This window comes from Acartia tonsa, chromosome 7 (genome assembly GCF_053477335.1).
Source record: "Acartia tonsa isolate MP-2025a chromosome 7, ASM5347733v1, whole genome shotgun sequence".
Lineage (NCBI taxonomy): Eukaryota > Metazoa > Arthropoda > Copepoda > Calanoida > Acartiidae > Acartia > Acartia tonsa.
The window spans coordinates 48047226-48065149 of NC_137266.1; the positions used below are offsets into that span (position 1 = coordinate 48047226).

At 30.2% G+C, this 17924-nt stretch overlaps 1 protein-coding gene across 1 annotated transcript in view; it reads left to right on the top strand.

The window, feature by feature from the left end:
• Window positions 1-11706: 11706 nt before the first annotated feature.
• LOC145323883 (uncharacterized) overlaps window positions 11707-17924 on the top strand; it is a 43678-nt gene continuing 37460 nt past the window's right edge. Inside the window, exons 1-2 of the mRNA XM_080166473.1 lie at window positions 11707-11802; window positions 12076-12200. Coding sequence (XP_080022599.1) covers window positions 12076-12200 — 125 coding nt within the window. The 5' untranslated portion in view covers window positions 11707-11802. The remainder of the gene's footprint in view (window positions 11803-12075; window positions 12201-17924) is intronic.

Sequence of the window (17924 nt, forward strand, 5' to 3'; positions counted from 1 at the left end):
CAGAATATAAGAAGCTTCCTTAAGATGGAAAAATGGTTAGCGATCTTAACAGACAGCCAAAAACTATTTAATCTTTGATATAGATAAAAACCTTCAAGGGATTTATATAAAGATTACTTTACTACTTTATCATTTTAGATATAGAACTATTTTGAATCTGTAGGAAATTTTAAATTGGGTTTACATGCCTATCAATTGACCGAATCATATATAGATATCAGATTCCTAGAAAGTTTCACAGAAAAGGGAAGTCATTCTTTCTATTTTACAATCCTTATCCGCAAATTTATTCCTTCATTCAAGCTATTTTATTAAACAAAGTTGTAAGCTTTTTCTGTCTGTAGCTTAAGATTTAGAAACTACTAAACCGATTATCTATTTAAAGGAAGTTTCACATAGGTCTTTGGAGGCTTTTAGGCTATTTTTGTGCCATTCCATAGAATTATAAATACAAAGCCCTGGGTAAAATAGCCGTTCCTAGTTTTTTTCCTCAATTTTCAGAAAGACATCTCCTTATTCCCTGATTATTAAATAGTTACATCAGAAACAAGATTAATAGCAGACTAGGGTTACATTTTTAGTTTAAGGGATAAGACAATGGACGATAATATAATATACATTTTACACCTTCAATTACCTTTTCTGTTTTTTACAATATAATCATGATAAATAATATTACCCAACGGATTCAGCGAATAAAATATCCTGTTTAAAAAACTTAACTTATATAACAGTAGAGTTCACATTCAAGTGTCATCTCCTTCTATTTTTTATAATGATGAAGCCTTCATTGGCCAATTAAAGCAAGAGGCCATAACATATTTTAATGCATATCCTTTTTATACGAATATAAGTCTATGTACAGTTAAAACACTATAAAATTATTAAAAACTAAATCTTAATTAATAAGGTTTACAGTTCGAAAATTCGCTACATGACTACATTTTATCCTTTGATAAGTTTCTGTAATTTTGTAATGTCAGCATTTTTGAGTAGAGCAGCTTCTCTTTAACATTAATATGTAATTGGTAATTTATTTTGTAAGAGACCACCCTTCCAATTTCCATTTATTAACCCCGGCAAATATCTGTTCAAGCTACTGGTTTTAAGCAGCTTATATTGCCTAATAAAAAATGACGTCATACAATACAAATGATCAATGATAGGTCAGTATACATTATACCATTGGTTAATACAAATGTATACTGGCCTATCATTGGTCATTTGTATTGTAATTATTAGGCACTCTAATGCGCTTTCTAATGCGATAACATAATTTTCCTTGTTATCACAATTCCTCATATATCTGAACAATAGATATATTTTCAATAGATGGATACTTCTTTTTTCACAATTCCTTTAATATAAAACCTTTCAAATTATGAATTGAAAATTTTATAAGAGAATTGTCATGGTCACTTTTTGTAATAATCTGCGTAAATGTAGTTTCCTTAATATTGTTAATTTTCGGCGGCTGCTAGTATAATAATGATAGGCTATTAATTGGCCTTGTTACTGCTCCTTTTTATTCAAACTAGGCTGGGCATGGCAGAAACATATCATAATAATCAAACAGCCTAAACCCATTCCAAACCGTTGAATCTTCTCTAAAATGATGAACTCAATAGGTTCAAAAAGCCTTAATACTTTTTTTAAAATGGTGATTTTAAATGAACCTCTATATCACATTTTTACTTCCCTTCACCCTTAACCTCTTTATTATTTGCCTCTTAATTCTCAGCTACAAGTCATACATACATTTTTTATGATCCTATAGTAACTTTGCTTATTCGTTTCACATATCAACAGCAAATTTCTTTTTTTTTTTATTCAAATAGAAAAAGAAATATATATTCCTTGTTTAGTAATTAATTTAAATTTATTAAAACAGATTGCTTAAATTTCAATATCATATTGTTTTATTTTAAATTGATTGGAAGAGTTATGCTACTGATGAACATAGCTACTCTTGTCAACTGAATATTTGTATAAATCTAGATCTATCTTAGTTGTTTTACAACTATTAAACTAAAAACTTCACGGAATGAACTTATTTTACAACAAATTTTACTAAAGTCTGAATGTTACTATCAAATTTTTATCATGCTTTCAGATCAGAACAGTAATTTGACACAGCAAAAATAAATCCTTTCTCGTAGCAAAGCTACTCTATGAATCATTTTATTTGATGTCACTTTGTTGGTATTATATTTAGTACTAACGGCTTCGCCAATAGCATCTTGTATTCAAAAGGTATTAAAAACCATCTCAAAACTATTTTTATGTGAGGCTTCATAAAAATGAAGAACTTAATCGTTTCAGTACTTATCAAAATCTTAAGGTTTAGACATAAAAATCTTATAATTGAAACAAAATGTAACAAGTTACATTAAAAAAAATATTTTCAAATTTATTTCAAAGTTAAACATCGACATTATGGCGTTTAAAGAACTATATTATCGATACGACAGTATATCATTCCAGTATAAAATATGACTAACATCCAAAGTCATCTTTTTTAAGCAACCATCTGTTTGAAAATCTGTGCTACAATGGAAGAAATACTTTTCAGCTTTTTTATCCGTTGCATGTTTATTTCATAATAAGATTTATTTTAAAGGATTCTTTGTATTATGTAAGAATTATTAAATTTTTAGATAAGAAGTTCATAATCTATAATAAGAAAATAAAGCAAAAATTATGTAAACCTTTATTGAATTTATGTTGATATATTTGTTTATGTCGACAATATGGCTATATGGTCAGTGCTGACATAATATCAGGGATCGGAAGCCTCACGTAAGCCGCGTGTAAGCCTCAGTGAAATCGTGATTTTATCACTATAAAATTCAGCTGGATGTATAAAACGGCTCTTTAGTAGACAATCCTTCTTTCTTAATTTTTTTTTTCTGCTCACAAGCAGGTTTAAAACTGAGGCTTATGCGCGGCTTACGTGAGGCTTCCGATCCCTGCATAATATCTACATATAATAACAAAAAAAATCAAAAGAATATTTCTTTTTATAGTAGTTTGTCTTTAGCTTCTTTAGTAAAGCAGTCTCTTTTTATAACCGCCTGTAAAACAGTCACTTCTTGGTCGTTTTTAACTTATTATGAGTGAAAAAGTAAAATATATTGATTAAGATAAATGGTTTTTAAATATTTCTTTTTTCTATTTCTAATTTTTCTAATTTTATTTTGCTATTTTTTATCAAACATTGGTTTCTAATGCTAGAAGCTTTTTATTATCTTTGTATTTATTGTATATCTTGAAAATAAAAAAAAATTTTGGCCCAACGAATATTCAAATTAAAATTTTAAACCTGAATAATTTAAGAAAACAGGCTTATAAATATATTGATTGCTAAGGTAGATTTAAGTATAGTCTCTAAAAGTTATCGAATATCTCCAACAATATATTGAAAAAAGGTCCTTTATAAAAATAATATTCAATATTCTCCCTGTAAAAGTGAATCAAGCAATTGTAGCGTGGTCGTTTTAGCCTCTATGAAAATTTATACTCAAATATATATTTCAAAATCCTCTTAGAATTATGAAAGTCTGTGGTGGTATTTGTATCCTGAGACCCCGTTGAAAAAAGTTACTCTATGAATGTATTCCTTGGCCTTGTTGCAATCTGAAGGCTGGATATATGCCATTTATAACCACAATATAACAGTAGGATTTCTATATCCTCTTGTCTGTTACTTTACTCTCTATATTTGTTTCTTCCAGGGTTCTAAAGGGATAAGACAATGGCCGATAAATTGATGTACATCCCCAATGATTATACACAAAATTAACTCTTCTGATTATTAGAGGTAATAAACGTTTGGACACTCTTAATGAATCTACCAATCAAAATTCATTAAAAGTTTCCAAAGTTTTTAGGCCAATAAATAAGAAAACGTTATTGTAAGACTTTGGGGACTAGTGTAATAGACAGCCCAATGACCCCTCCCTCCCTGTGTTTGTTGGTCCTTGTTGCAATGTTTATTTGTGTTTCTTGGTAAAACTTTACATGTCTATTGGGAGCAGGATTCAGGGACACTGTGGAATAAAAACAGAAAGTGGTATATTTTTTCGCGTATTTTTTTGTAAAGTTGGGTGTTGGGGTGTAGTCAAATGCTCTTATAAGGTCAAATTGTTCTTAATTAAGCTTTTACCTTTACTATGCATTTGATAAAAAAAAATTAATTCAATTTGACTTAATAAACGCACTTGACTGGAAGTTTTTACTAAAATTTACGGAATATTGCGAAAAAATAACGGTCTCTGTTCAAATAACATTGTACAAATTAAGATCTTTGTTTTATTAACACTGTACAAATCCAGCTTTAAATAGTTTTTTTTTGTCTGACCATTTAGATCTTGATAAACTTTAAACTGATTTAGAAATCCATATTAGGGAAATGTTACCTAGGTGCAAGGAGAATACTTTACATTTTAATAATTATGGGATGGTTTTAGGCTATTACTGTCCCCTTCAAATAGAGATACCATAGATGCCAGACTTAATCTATATTGGCTAATTTCAATTAAACTCAAGTACAGGGAAATTAAAGTGGAGTTACAAAATTCGATAATTATTTTATACATCAGTTCCATGAAATAAAAATTTTTTCCATTGTTCATATTGCAATGTCAGAGAAAATCTATATAAAATGAAAGAGAATACGAAACTAACACAAAATTAAAGAGATATTGATGGATAGAAAGAGAATAACAGAGAGAGAGAGAGAGAGAGAGAGAGAGAGAAAGAGAGATAGAGAATGAGAGGGGGAAAAAGAGAAAGGAAGTTAAAGAAATAGAGGGAGAAAAAAAGAATATTCAAAAATAAAATAGTTTTTTAAGCCAGACAAAGATATGAGCATTGAAATAGAAGCAAAATATCCAAATCTCTCCTTTTGACTTAAATTTCCATAATACTTGTCCTTAAATCTTGCATGAATGGGAGTTAGATAGAAGATATAAAGTGTGCCTTTGATTGACAAACTTTCAATAATAGATGCATATCACACCTTGCTGCAGGGCAATGCACGCTTCGCGGATTTATTTTGGCACTTTCTAGGGTTGAATGTGACTTTACAGAAATTGAGAATATATGCTAAGCAGCATATTATTAGCAAAAGAAAAAGAGCTTATTGGCTTTTGTTATTTTTACACATTAAAGACATATTTCAAATGATTGGGGGGGGGGGGGGGTGAATGATCCAGGCATTATACGCGATTTGCTACATCTTTCTGTTGTAAATATTGGCGGGGGGTGTTAAAGTTGCAAGGTTGCATCGATGAACATATTCATACAGTTATCAGTTTTGGAACAACTTTTTTTCTAAAGCGTAGCTCCTATTTGATTGCTTTTTTTTGTTTGTACTATTGTTCATTTCACGTTTCTTACAGAGGTAAAACATGTTTTAGTTTCAAAGTTATACAATTGAGAAATTAATTATGTAAACTTACCCCCATGTTCCATATCTAACCCTTCCACCCTCCACCCCAATTTGGTAAGTTTTTTTTGACATAACCTTATATAAAAGTAACAAGATATCTGTCTCTGTATGTTTAGGCCAGGGGAAGGTTTATAAGGTAAATCCACCCTCCCAAGAAAAATTAGCCCTAGACAAAAATTATACAACCAATAAAAAATAAGGGCGTAGCCGCTAGGTTTTAATAATTAAAGAAAATAAAACTTTGACCCAGAAAATGAAGAGTTGGTAAACATAACTTTAAAAGAGAATTTTATATTTAAACTGCATTTTGTCAAACTTCTTATTAATTTTTAATTCATATAAACTTTTAAAAAATGTTACTGTGTACTTTTATATATAAATTAATTTTACAAGGAAAACAGACATTATAGAATTATTTGATAAGATTATTAAAAATATTTTTCTTTACAAAAAAATTAAATTTAACATATTTATGAAAGAAAATTGTAATTATTGATTTGTATTAAGAAATATCCATATTTTATTATAGCTGTTACTTTGGAAGGAAGGGGACAATGGGCTGTTGATTAAACTAGTCCCTAAAGTTTTATAATAACGTTTTCTTTTTCGATGGCTTAATATCTTTGGTGACTTTTATTGAGCTTTTATTGGTTGGTTTATAAAGTTGAGTGTCTAAACGTTTCAACCACCAATTGTAATATACAGAAGGTGTAGTTTTGTGTATCATAATAGGTGATGTACATCAATTTATTGGCTATGTCTCATCCCTCTAGATCTCTATTACCCAAGTTTCTACGGATTAGATAGAGACGTTACTGCTTTTAGCTACTAGGGAAAGATATAGATCTGCATTTAAACTTAAAATACTAGCTTATTAAGGTTTCTCATATTTACCAAAGTAACTGGACAAGTTGGAGAAGTGGGAAAGAAAACCCAAAAAAAAGAGATGGATAATCACTTATTTTGATGACGTCACATGGCTGATTTTTGAGACACTTTGTCCAGTTACTTACCAATCCTCCTTTGTGAATGTCCCAAATTAATTTATAATAGAATAAAAAATAGCTAGTTTTTAACCTATAAAATGATTCCATTAGCTTCATATCTAGTTTTATTTTTGTCTTTTTTTATGTTATTTCACCCTTCCTCTTGTGATATTAGCTGTGAAAGAAATTGGCAAAAAAAGTCCAATCAATTGGAAAATTTCCTTACAATAGAAATAATAAAATTAGAGCATTAATTGATAATCTATAATTTAAAAATCTCAAATTTGAAATTAGAGGGACATTGCATCTAAAGTAGAGATAATTATCGCGACAGTAGACAGTCAATGAATATAAAATACAATGGATATATTGACAGGGGATAATCTAAATCTGTCGTCAAATTAATCTGTTAGATTGATAATAAGGACCTTCTCTATTGGTCACCTCGTTCATTCATTAGGATAGGAGGTTATATGCTAAAGGTGATTTAGTTTACCCAGCTGGAAGTTCATTAGTCTTAGAGTACATGAAAATCTGGTGCAATATCCAAGTAATTATAAATCGATTATAACAATACTTAACTCTCTAGTTTCTGTTAACTCTTTTATTATCACCTTGGAGCAACTTTTGCATTATAAAGCAATAGAGACAAGAGAGAGAGAGAGAGAGAGAGAGAGAGAGAGAGAGAGAGAGAGAGAGAGAGAGAGAGAGAGAGAGAGAGAGAGAGAGAGAGAGAGAAGAAGAAGAGAGAAAGAGAGAGATGCAGATATACAAATTTATGATAACTGTCAATCTTTAATACTTTATCTACTCGCCCTTTTTCCCTTTTTTTCTTTTCTTTTTCTTTATTTGTCATTTACTATTTGCATATTTTTTTTACTTTTCAGTAGATAAGCTACTCTAAAATTCCAAAATGTCATTTTTACGGCTCTAATTTGGGATACAATGTTGAAATTTCTTGTTAACATTCCCTTCATTAAGAAGCATATTTATTATAAAACATCTATGACAGTAACTACTAATTTTAATTTACAGAAGGGGTTATTCGTGTATCATCATTTGGGATACAATTTATCGGCCATTGTCTTATCTGTTTATTGTTTATATTGGACTTTTACTCTTAAGGATATCTATACCAACTCTCTATTTATCCCCTTTTTCACTTTGTGTGTCTATTTATCTATGAAACTAGGCCATTGATTCAGTTTTCATTTGGTAAAACGATACCCATTAAGAACTTTTTCATGGTTAAGAACATCAATTGGGACAAATTTTCTCTTGTTTAATTGACGATCATTAAAAATGGTTAGAAGAACCAACTGGTTTTGAATAAATTGTTATAAATAGACTCTGATTTCTTTGTTTATTGTGGATTTTAAACTTACAAAAATATTACTTGAAATTAAATGGTCATTCAATAAAATTTTATATTCTTTGATATAATTTAGTTATCTGCAAAAAAAATACTTTTCTACTTGTAATTGCTCCGAAACTTATAGACACAATTGTCTTTTACTTTAATTCATTTTTTATAATAATTATCTCTACCGCTGCGTATAAGATTTTGTAGAACTTTTAAACTGCATTTTGTGTTTGTTTAAGTTTCTGGTAGCTAATCAATAATGAAGGCTGTTTACATTAACAATTAAACATTACTTCTAATAGTATAGAAAAGCTACTCTATTATTATCATATCTGTATGTCCATTGTCCATCGTCCCTAATCTATGACTTACTATTTAAGATAGGTGTGTGAAATCTTATGTTTAGATTCCCCTGAAAAATGAGCGTCTACAATTTAGACCATAAGTTTGTATACAGTATTTTATTACATGAATGTTGCATCATATTTTCATGTATTCTGATAAAGTAATGCTCGCAGCTGGCTAGATTAACGATACCCCAGTATCAACGTCATTTACCCGATCCCCTCCCTTTCTACTGTATAAACGAACTGACTAATAAATGAGGTCCATATTAGCAAGCTAAGTTGACGTTAAATTTTCCTCTGTTAATATATCCATGTATAATTATATTCTATATCCATTTATACAGTCAAGAATGTTTGAAAATATAACTTGCAGATAAACTTCTTAACTGTCTTGTCAAGATTTCTCTAATTCACTCGGCTCCCACAAGTGGACTGGCTTCTAAAATTTCTTGTGAATATTCTCCAGCTATTATTACATGTTTTATTTATCATCATATTCAACTGAATCAAATGCATAACACCAATTTCCTTTTTCAGATTTAAAATGGTAACAGATGAAGGTTAAAATGGTGGAAATTTGTGCATGCAGAATCCTAAATATGTATGTCTAAACAAATTTATGTCAGGGCAGACTAAAAAGCATAAATGTGAGACAAAATGCAGGAAAGACAGGGATTTACTTTCTTAAAATAATTGCTGTATAGAGTACTATTATATTTAATAGTAACCTTGCAATTTTATACAATTTGAAGTTAAAGAGTAATATTTTTTGTACTAGTATACACATGGAGGGAGGGGATATTAAGCTGTTTTTCCTATTCCCTGGCTCAAAAACTTTAGGGGCTTTTGTTTTGATTGGTTGGTCATTAAATTGAGTGTCACAACGTTTCAACCATTAATTGTAATCTACAAAAGGTTAAATTTGTGTATTCCTATATCTGTCTATTATGCAGAGAAGTGTTGGAGATGGTTTGACATGCATAAATATTCTCCAAGCCTTGGGCCTATGTATGCTAGGCTAAGCTACACCACCCACCTCTAGGCATAAAGATGAAGTGTACATAAACAAATTGCAATTGGTCCCAGTGCTGTCAAATATTTAATCTTATATGTTGGAGTGAATTATGTAAAGTAAACTTTTGATATCAATTTTGAATTTTAATAGAAGTAAACTTCACATAATTAAATTTATTCTATGATTTGCTGAAGTAAAGGCTTTAAGATTCAGTTAATGAAAGAAAGGGGCCTTGTTTTAAAAGGGGGATAGGAAAGACTAAAATTAGCCTAAAACCATTCTTAAGACTTAAATGTAAAATAAAGATATTCTAAAACCATCAGCCTCTGTGAAGCTTCTCTAAAATCGAAAACTAATTCGGTTAGTAGTAACAAAAAGCTTACTACTTTATATAATATGATTACATGGCTATAATATAATCATATTTGCTGAAGCAGTTGACTGTATGTATATTAAGATACCTGAACCGGCTAAAATAATTGTTTTTCAATTGCAGTTGGTTTAAGGCTATTTTTGTGGGGAGGGGGTATGAATAAGGCTGAATAAAAATACATATCCCAAAAATAAAAATTAAATATGATAACAAAATATACCTTACTTAAGATGATAAACTTTATTTAGATAATTGTTTTTCAAAATACTTTCTCTCTATATCTCTATAAATATTTTACTGCATAGTAAAATTGAATTAAATAAAAAGGGTAAGCTAGGTTTTAGTATATGGACAGCTTTCCTATATTTTTAAAAGCAAATATTTTCTACATTAACCCTTAACGGTCGGGGGGGGGGGGCGTTGAACGCCCCCCCATCCGTTTTTTTCTATCTCATTTTCTGTGTGTGAAAGATGAACAGCCCAAACTGCTTGACTTTTTAAGTATGGGTATGACACATAACTGAGAGTTGGAATTTTTTGAATATCTCCATCCTGGCGGGCACAGGATGCCAGCAAACCTGGCAGGGTCATCCAGGTAAAGAGCAAAAATATTTTTTTGACTAAAACAAAGCATTTTATCATACCAAAATACTATAAAATCCTCTAGTAGTACATCCTTATATGAAATACAGGTGTTCATTCACTTTCAGGTTCCAGGTATGATCCTGCAGGTCCTGATCCTCCAGGTCTCCAGAAATCTTTAAAAGGCTCCTGTGGCCGCAATTTTTGACTTAGAGACTTCAAATTTTAAACTTAAGCTTTTCTTACATGTCTACATAACGTATTAAAATTTCATGAAGATCCGCCGCCGTTTTCCCGCCGACCGCTGACTGCGGCGGCTGGCAGCTGCCAAGTACAGCTGCGGCCGCTGAAATTTATATTTTGATATTTCTAATGTAAAATTTACATAAAGATAAACATTTTCTGGAAAAAAATTTTTCTTCTAGCTTCAAAAATAAAAAAATTACAGCCGTTTCAAATTTTTAAGTAAAAAAGGACCTAAAAACAAAGGTTGTTAAATAAAAGGGTGAAGGAAGCGAAAATTGACTTAGACTTATAAAAGGTCGGAAATTCATTATCAAACAGGGGACTTGCACAAAAAAATTTAGCCCTCTAGCTCTAATAGGAACTGAGATAATAAGGGAGGGCGTTGAACGCCCCCCCCCCCCCGACTGATTAAGGTGCGGCAAGGGGCCCGACTGTAAAGGGTTAAGAGTTTGGACAAAGCCCAAATTGCGTCAAAATTGTGTCACAAATAATCCATGTGGCATTATAAAAATGAGGAAGATGAGAGGAGAAGTGGGAAAAAAACCTAAAAAAGAGATGGATGATGGATAATCCTTCATTTTTATGACGTCACATGATAATTTTTGGCACAATTTGTTAGAGTTTGTTCTTATAATTGTAAGTCAATTTAAAACATGTTATTTTTGCTTTTTGGGACCTAATTATAAATGGATTTACCATTTGATTTTGTTTTAAAGATTCATATAACAATCAGACATATAGTTGAAATTATATCCAGCTGTAAGAACTAACCAAAAGGGTAAATATTCATATTAAGAATCTTGTTTATAGAGCAACAATACTATTTATATGCATTAAGAAATTTGTTTTTGTCGTCTTGTATAATTTGCTGAGCTTTGCTTTTATGAATGTTATCATACTTGCTCTAATATGGACACCAATTTTACATTCAGCTTTTCTGTATTTTATAATAATGCACTTTCAATATGCAGAAGAAAACTGACATAATATTCTTTATTCTTAGATTTATTACATATTACCAGAGAAACTACTGTACAAGTATATCTGTAATTTTTGAAAATAGAATTTTAGAAAATGTGTAATTATTTAGATGTTCCATCAGATTTTAATGTATTCTAATAAAGTGATATTCCCAGCTGGCTAAAACAACGATACCCCCCATCCACACTCTTTATTGGATGAACAAACTGATTAAACATGAGGTCTATATTAGCAACTTAAAATAACATCAAATAATATGTTTTTACGACGTTCAAAAAGGTGTTTATAGCTGATATTTCTTCGACATGATGTGATTATCGTAGATTTATCTTTATATAAAACTTCATCTTTTAATATTAACAGCAGTGAAATATGGAAGCATTAAAGAATGGACTGAGAAACAAACATATCAACAAAGTGAAAAAGTGAATTATTTAAAATCATATTTTTGGAATAGGTATGAGTAGATTTACACTAAAATTTTAGCTTAATTTCAATTTAAGAAAACAAAATAATATTTAAATATCAAGGGGTTATTTTTTTTGTGGAAAGGGGCTTTTTCCTAGGGGCGATTTTTCTTTGAAAAGTGGTATTAAAAAAGAGATATAAACCTCCATTTGATTTATGAGACGTTTTATTGTAAAGGAGAACCATATCGTTTCATCGGCACACATACTCACTTCCTATTACTTTTTTATAAGTATTATAAATCTACACCTATGTAACTGAGATGTCACCAAGAATGAAAATGTCCCGACTGTTGAGCATGGAACGCCTGCTGACAACCCTAACTGTGATCCTCCTCAATATCTCCAGCCTCAACTGTTACACTCCTGAACTATATAAGAGTTACAGGTATCTGAGATAGATAGATTAGATATGTAGATAGATAGATAGATAGATAGATAGATAGATAGATAGATAGATAGATAGATAGATAGATAGATAGATAGATAGATAGATAGATAGATAGATAGATAGATAGATAGATAGATAGATAGATAGATAGATAGATAGATAGATAGATAGATAGATAGATAGATAGATAGATAGATATATAGATAGATAGATAGATAGATAGATAGATAGATAGATAGATAGATAGATAGATAGATAGATAGATAGATAGATAGATAGATAGATAGATAGATAGATAGATAGATAGATAGATAGATAGATGATAGATAGATAGATAAAAAAAAGTTATTTAGGTAGATTGGTAGATTGAAAGATAGTTAGATAGACATATAGAGTAGCTTTGCTACCTATAAACCAATAATCAATTTTTCCTTATGACCCAAACTTTATAAAAAATAAAAGCAATAAAAAGTAAATCGTAAAGTTGTTAAGAAGTATAATATTATTGATTTTTTATTAAACAAATACTTATCCCCTAGAAAGAGATAATTATTTGTTAAAGTAGTTGGAGGTTTGTGTTTGTGTCGTTGTTTCGTTTTGGATTCCTTTTTAAATTTTCTGTAATGGGGGGCCGGGGGGAATTGTATTAGTAAGGGATCTTAGGGATAAATCGATGTACATCCCCTTACATACAGTTAAAGTTGCCCCCTCTTTAGATTACAATTAGTGGCTGCAACGTTTGGACACTCAACTTAAAGTAGTCCTTAGTTGTTACACCAAAGGAAAGAGAAAACGTTATTATAAAGGGTTTAGGGCATCTTTTAAAAGTATGCGAACCTTTATCCCTCGAAAAAATAGCTTGGACCAAACTTAACTACCTTATATAACTTAAGAGGGGGGTGGAAAGAATATTAAAACAAGAAAAATAAAAAATGGCATCTTTTGCCTCAAGTCATTTACGAGATCTTTGCTGTCATGGGTTTCTTGAAGTTACTTAACCAATTTTTTTATCTTTCCTTTCTCTTTGTAAGCTCACCATAACTACTAAACAAAGTTGAACTATTATTAGAAAATAAGGTGATTATTTCGTCTTCGTATAGAACAGTAAAATATATTTTATTAATTTCGACTAAAACAACTTTTGTAAACCTACTATGAACAACTCATGTTTTTCTTCAATGAGAGTCTTTAATTGGGGTTGTTAATTAATGAAAATTAAAGGGTATAATTGTTTGGTAAACAATGATGACAGGATCAAAAGATTGTTATATTGTAGATGTTAAGTTGTAAGAAAAAAGAGAGAGTATTAGCAATCAATCATAAAAATCACAAAAAAAATATTAGAGAAAAAACTATATATGTTTTTGGAAGCATAACCGACAGACCGACGGTTCAAGTAAAACATATACTGGATGCTCATCGATACAGGGAATCTTTACCCAAAATTTTAGCTGTTATCTTATTTAGCTGCTGAGAAAATAACTTTTCCCCATAGCGTTACTGACGTATTGACAAACAAAGTAAATTACATGTTTTCTTTTAGTCGGTTTTATATTGACACCGATTATTAGACTATTAGTGGGCTCATTATATCACGATATACAATTATTAGTATAACAAACTTATTAAATAAAAAAGTGCTTTTGGTTGTAAAAAGTAGAAAATTAAGATTGTTTCAGTCAATAAAGAAGTGGTTGACCTTGGGAAGTTTCTAAAAAGTTAAGTTCTTTCATTAAAATTAATAAACATCTAATGCCTTCATAATCTTAACTATGTCCTAATATTTACAAGTTACAAGAGAAAGAGTTAAGGGTTTAATTAATGTATTAATCCAGTATGGCTTCGAAACCGATCAATATCCGCTGGATTAGAACAGGTTATCAGCCATACTGAAAAATCATGTATAGCATCGTATTACAGACAATTTTTCACGAATATTAAGATAAGAATTATATATACCAGTTTTGTTATCTCTGGCCCTTGGTTCGTTGCAGCTAACAAAAATGGTATGAATTTTATGATTTTTATTGAATTTTCGTGGGAAATTGTCTGTGATACAATGCCAAAAATATCTAGTAAATTGACCTAAGCTAGTAAATATATTATTTTTTATTGCATTCTGAATTTTAATTAAGAAATTAAATACAGAATTTTTAGCATAGACGTCTAATGGATAAAGGGGTGGTTACAGCTCTTAAATTGAAACCTTTCATTTTACCCCTCTCAAAATAAAAATATGGACGTCCTTGATTTATAGGTATAAAGGATATGCAAGCTTTCATCATATTCTAAAAATGGTAAATACTCAAAGCATTCTTTATATTCAAAGCAATAAGAATAATAGCAAATTTCGAGAAAAAAAGCAACAAAATTAAATACTTTTACGTCTATTTTGAATTAAGTGAATGTAACCCGTCGCGACAAACAGTAAGCAATGAAGCATGCTTATAATGGAATACTTATTTTTTGTACGTGAATACAATATTACCAAGTTTTGTATTGTTGGAAAAAGTAAAAATTAGTTGAAGTAGTGTCAGGTAAATGCATTTCACAATCCATTTGTTAAAGCTATTATAATATAATCTTGTAATCTTTCAAATAAGGTAGTATGGTATTTTGTCTGAAGCTTGATATTTCGATAACTACAAAATTAATTGAGTTCTCTATTTTAGCGAAGCTTTACAAAGGTCCTCTAATAGTATTAGGCTTTTTGTTTTCAAATTTAAGTCTTCTCTCTGCTCTTTCGAATACAGAGCCCCTAGATGTTAAAGTCGTAGCTACTAGTTAGTAACACAAAGTATAACACTAAATCCATTTTCCTGTCATTATATTTCATTCTTTTGAAAGGAGGACTTTTTATTGATATAATAAGATTGCCTTAAACGAAAACAAAAGTCATACTGATGTTCAGCTGAAAATTGTCTTTTAAAAAGAAGCTGTGAATTGGAAAAAAATGGTTTCATTGGCTGAACTCTCATGCAACAACTGTATAATCATGAAACAGTGTTTGCATGTAATAATTTTAATACCTAACATTTAATACTTGAAATAGAATCAAAGGCAGGTAGTATTGTATGCAATTAACGTAGATTTGTCTACATGACATTCAACTTAGAATCTCTAAATATATAATTTTGTAGTACAAAGAAAATGGAATGACTAAAATTTAAGAAAATCAGTTTGAATTATTTATATTAAAATGTAGGTTTGATATAAGATGGGATGCTTTTACACTTTATAATTTTTAGAAATAAACCCTTACGGGCCCTTTACTTTGGTGCTCTATTCCTGCGCTGCTGCCCAGTACTTTAATCTAGCCTAACCTTATTTGACCTAAAGTAATAAACAATTAAACTAAAAAAACTCCCCCCCCCCTTACAGTTATTTTAAAATTACTTTCAAAATAAAGAGAGTTGGGGGGGAGGGGGGGGCTGAGGTTCGTGATCTACCAAATTTGTTGAAAACAAGATTAAAATTGTCCATAAATTCCAAACATACATTTAACCATAATCATGAGAACTGGCTCTAATTTTTTGCTTTTAGATGCCAATTAAATGGTTAGTCTTTAATAGTTGCTGAGTTTATCTTCTTTGTTGCTTTTTATAAGGTTTATCAGGTTTTCAGAATACCTTACCCTGTTCTGAAATGATTATGCAGTCATATTTCTTCAGACTAATAAAAGTCTTAACTAAAAAGCAAAGTAATAATAATAATAATCTAAAGTTTGTTGCCTAGTTGTTTTGCACCATAAACTTTGTACTTGACACCTTAATAATACACAAAGAATAAATTATATTCCAACTTTTAAGCTGCGGACTTATAGTTAACAAAGATAATCAAATGCCATACCAATTATTTGGGAGGTATAACTAAGCTAGAAAATTTTGTAGGTGAGGGTAAAATCAAAATAATAAGGTCAGTATCTCAAATAACAGCTGAGTATATCATATTTCAATGAAAAGGTAGATAAATAGTCGGGTGTAAAATAGGATCTTTGGAGTAGATGCTAATTGGTCAAAAAATTGCAGCTTTACTTATTTAGATACTTTTGATATGGAGAAATTATAATATATTTTGGGCAAAGTAGACAGATCCTTAGTGATCTATTCATGGTTACCCGGGCAGAACTGATTAGGATTTAGGTTGTTTTATTGTTATAGTAATTTGAATTGTGTTTTATATTTTGTTTTTTATTTTATGACTATGTTTAATTTTTATGCCCAAATAAATATGTTTATGTTTATGTTTATGTTTAAATTTCAGCTTACTATTTCTAACAGCAGCCGAGCAAAACAAATTTATAGAACAGCCTTTTTAACTGGAACAAGGGACAGACAATATTTTCCCAATAAGGCTCAGTAATTCCCTATGATATGCATACAGGCAGACACAAAAAAAACATTGTGAGGTTTAATGGGTGTTCAATGTTTAAATTTCTTTAGATTATATTTTTTATCTAAGATACTAATAAGCAAACACAAACAAACAGTATTAGACAGCAAAAAAAGTAAATGTACAGTAAAAAAAAAAGAAAATAAAGTTAAAATACAAGAAGTGTGTCTAAAAAGATTGGACTACAATGACAAGAATATTTTATCAATTTCCTTTTTGCATTACACCTCACTTTATACCCTTCCATATTCTTCCCTATTCCCCTTCTTTCCGTATCCACTCCTTCTCCACTATGAATGTAACAGGAAAATAATACTTTAGTGGCAGGTACACAGGGAGTAAGAGTAACTTGGACCAAGATTTAATGAATTCCTTATAAAATGTATATTTATATATAAGCAAGACTACTACATTACCCAAGTGGTAGAGACTCTTTTTGCTTTTTGTTCTTTTGTAGGAACTAGGTTGTTTTTATATTTCTGACGCTATTAGCTGATTTCAAAAGACATAATACAAAATCAGAAGAGGGTACCCATCCTGTGGGCTGAGATACATATAGCTTCTGCCCCTCTATTTTATTTCATGAATTATCTGCGACCCTAGCATCTAGGAGCTCTGTACTTGAAAAAGGAGGGTGGGAGTAGAAATTGCCCAAACCATGCACCCTAAGACATTAATTTATTAGAGTATAATAACTTCCATAGATCTATGTCAGCCTTTTATAAATGCAATTAAGATCTCTATCTATGGTTTAAAAGGATAGAATAAAATGAAACGTTTTACATTTAGATAGTCCCAAAAAAAACTCAAATTAGTAAATTTAAGTCAACTATATGTTGTTTTGCACTAATAGCAAAAACTGACTTATCAATTCAAAACTATAGAACATTGATGTACTGTCAAATATGAATTTATTTTTGTGTAATTTTGCTAAATTTTAAATAGTTAGAATATTCTTTGAATCCCTGCGCGCGCAAAATGCACTGTAAATCATTTTTCACTTGTCAAATTATTTTTCAATAGAAAAAAGTCGATAAAAGATTAAGCTTTCACAAATCCTTTAAAATTTGGGTTAAACTAAAAATAAGAGTTTTTGTTACTATAAGGCTTTACTTTTTCATATCTTTCCCAGTGTATTTTTTTTTTCTGGGGTTTGGGGTCAAAAACATTTTTTTGGGGGGTACCGATGATTCAAATGGGTTTCCCTCTTTTGATGAAATAAAACTAATATATACCAAAATAAGCATTGCAGTATACATGTATCGCCACCCTACCTAGAGAAATCGCCCATAAGACAAGTCACTCCCCTCCCCCCCTCAAAAAAAATAT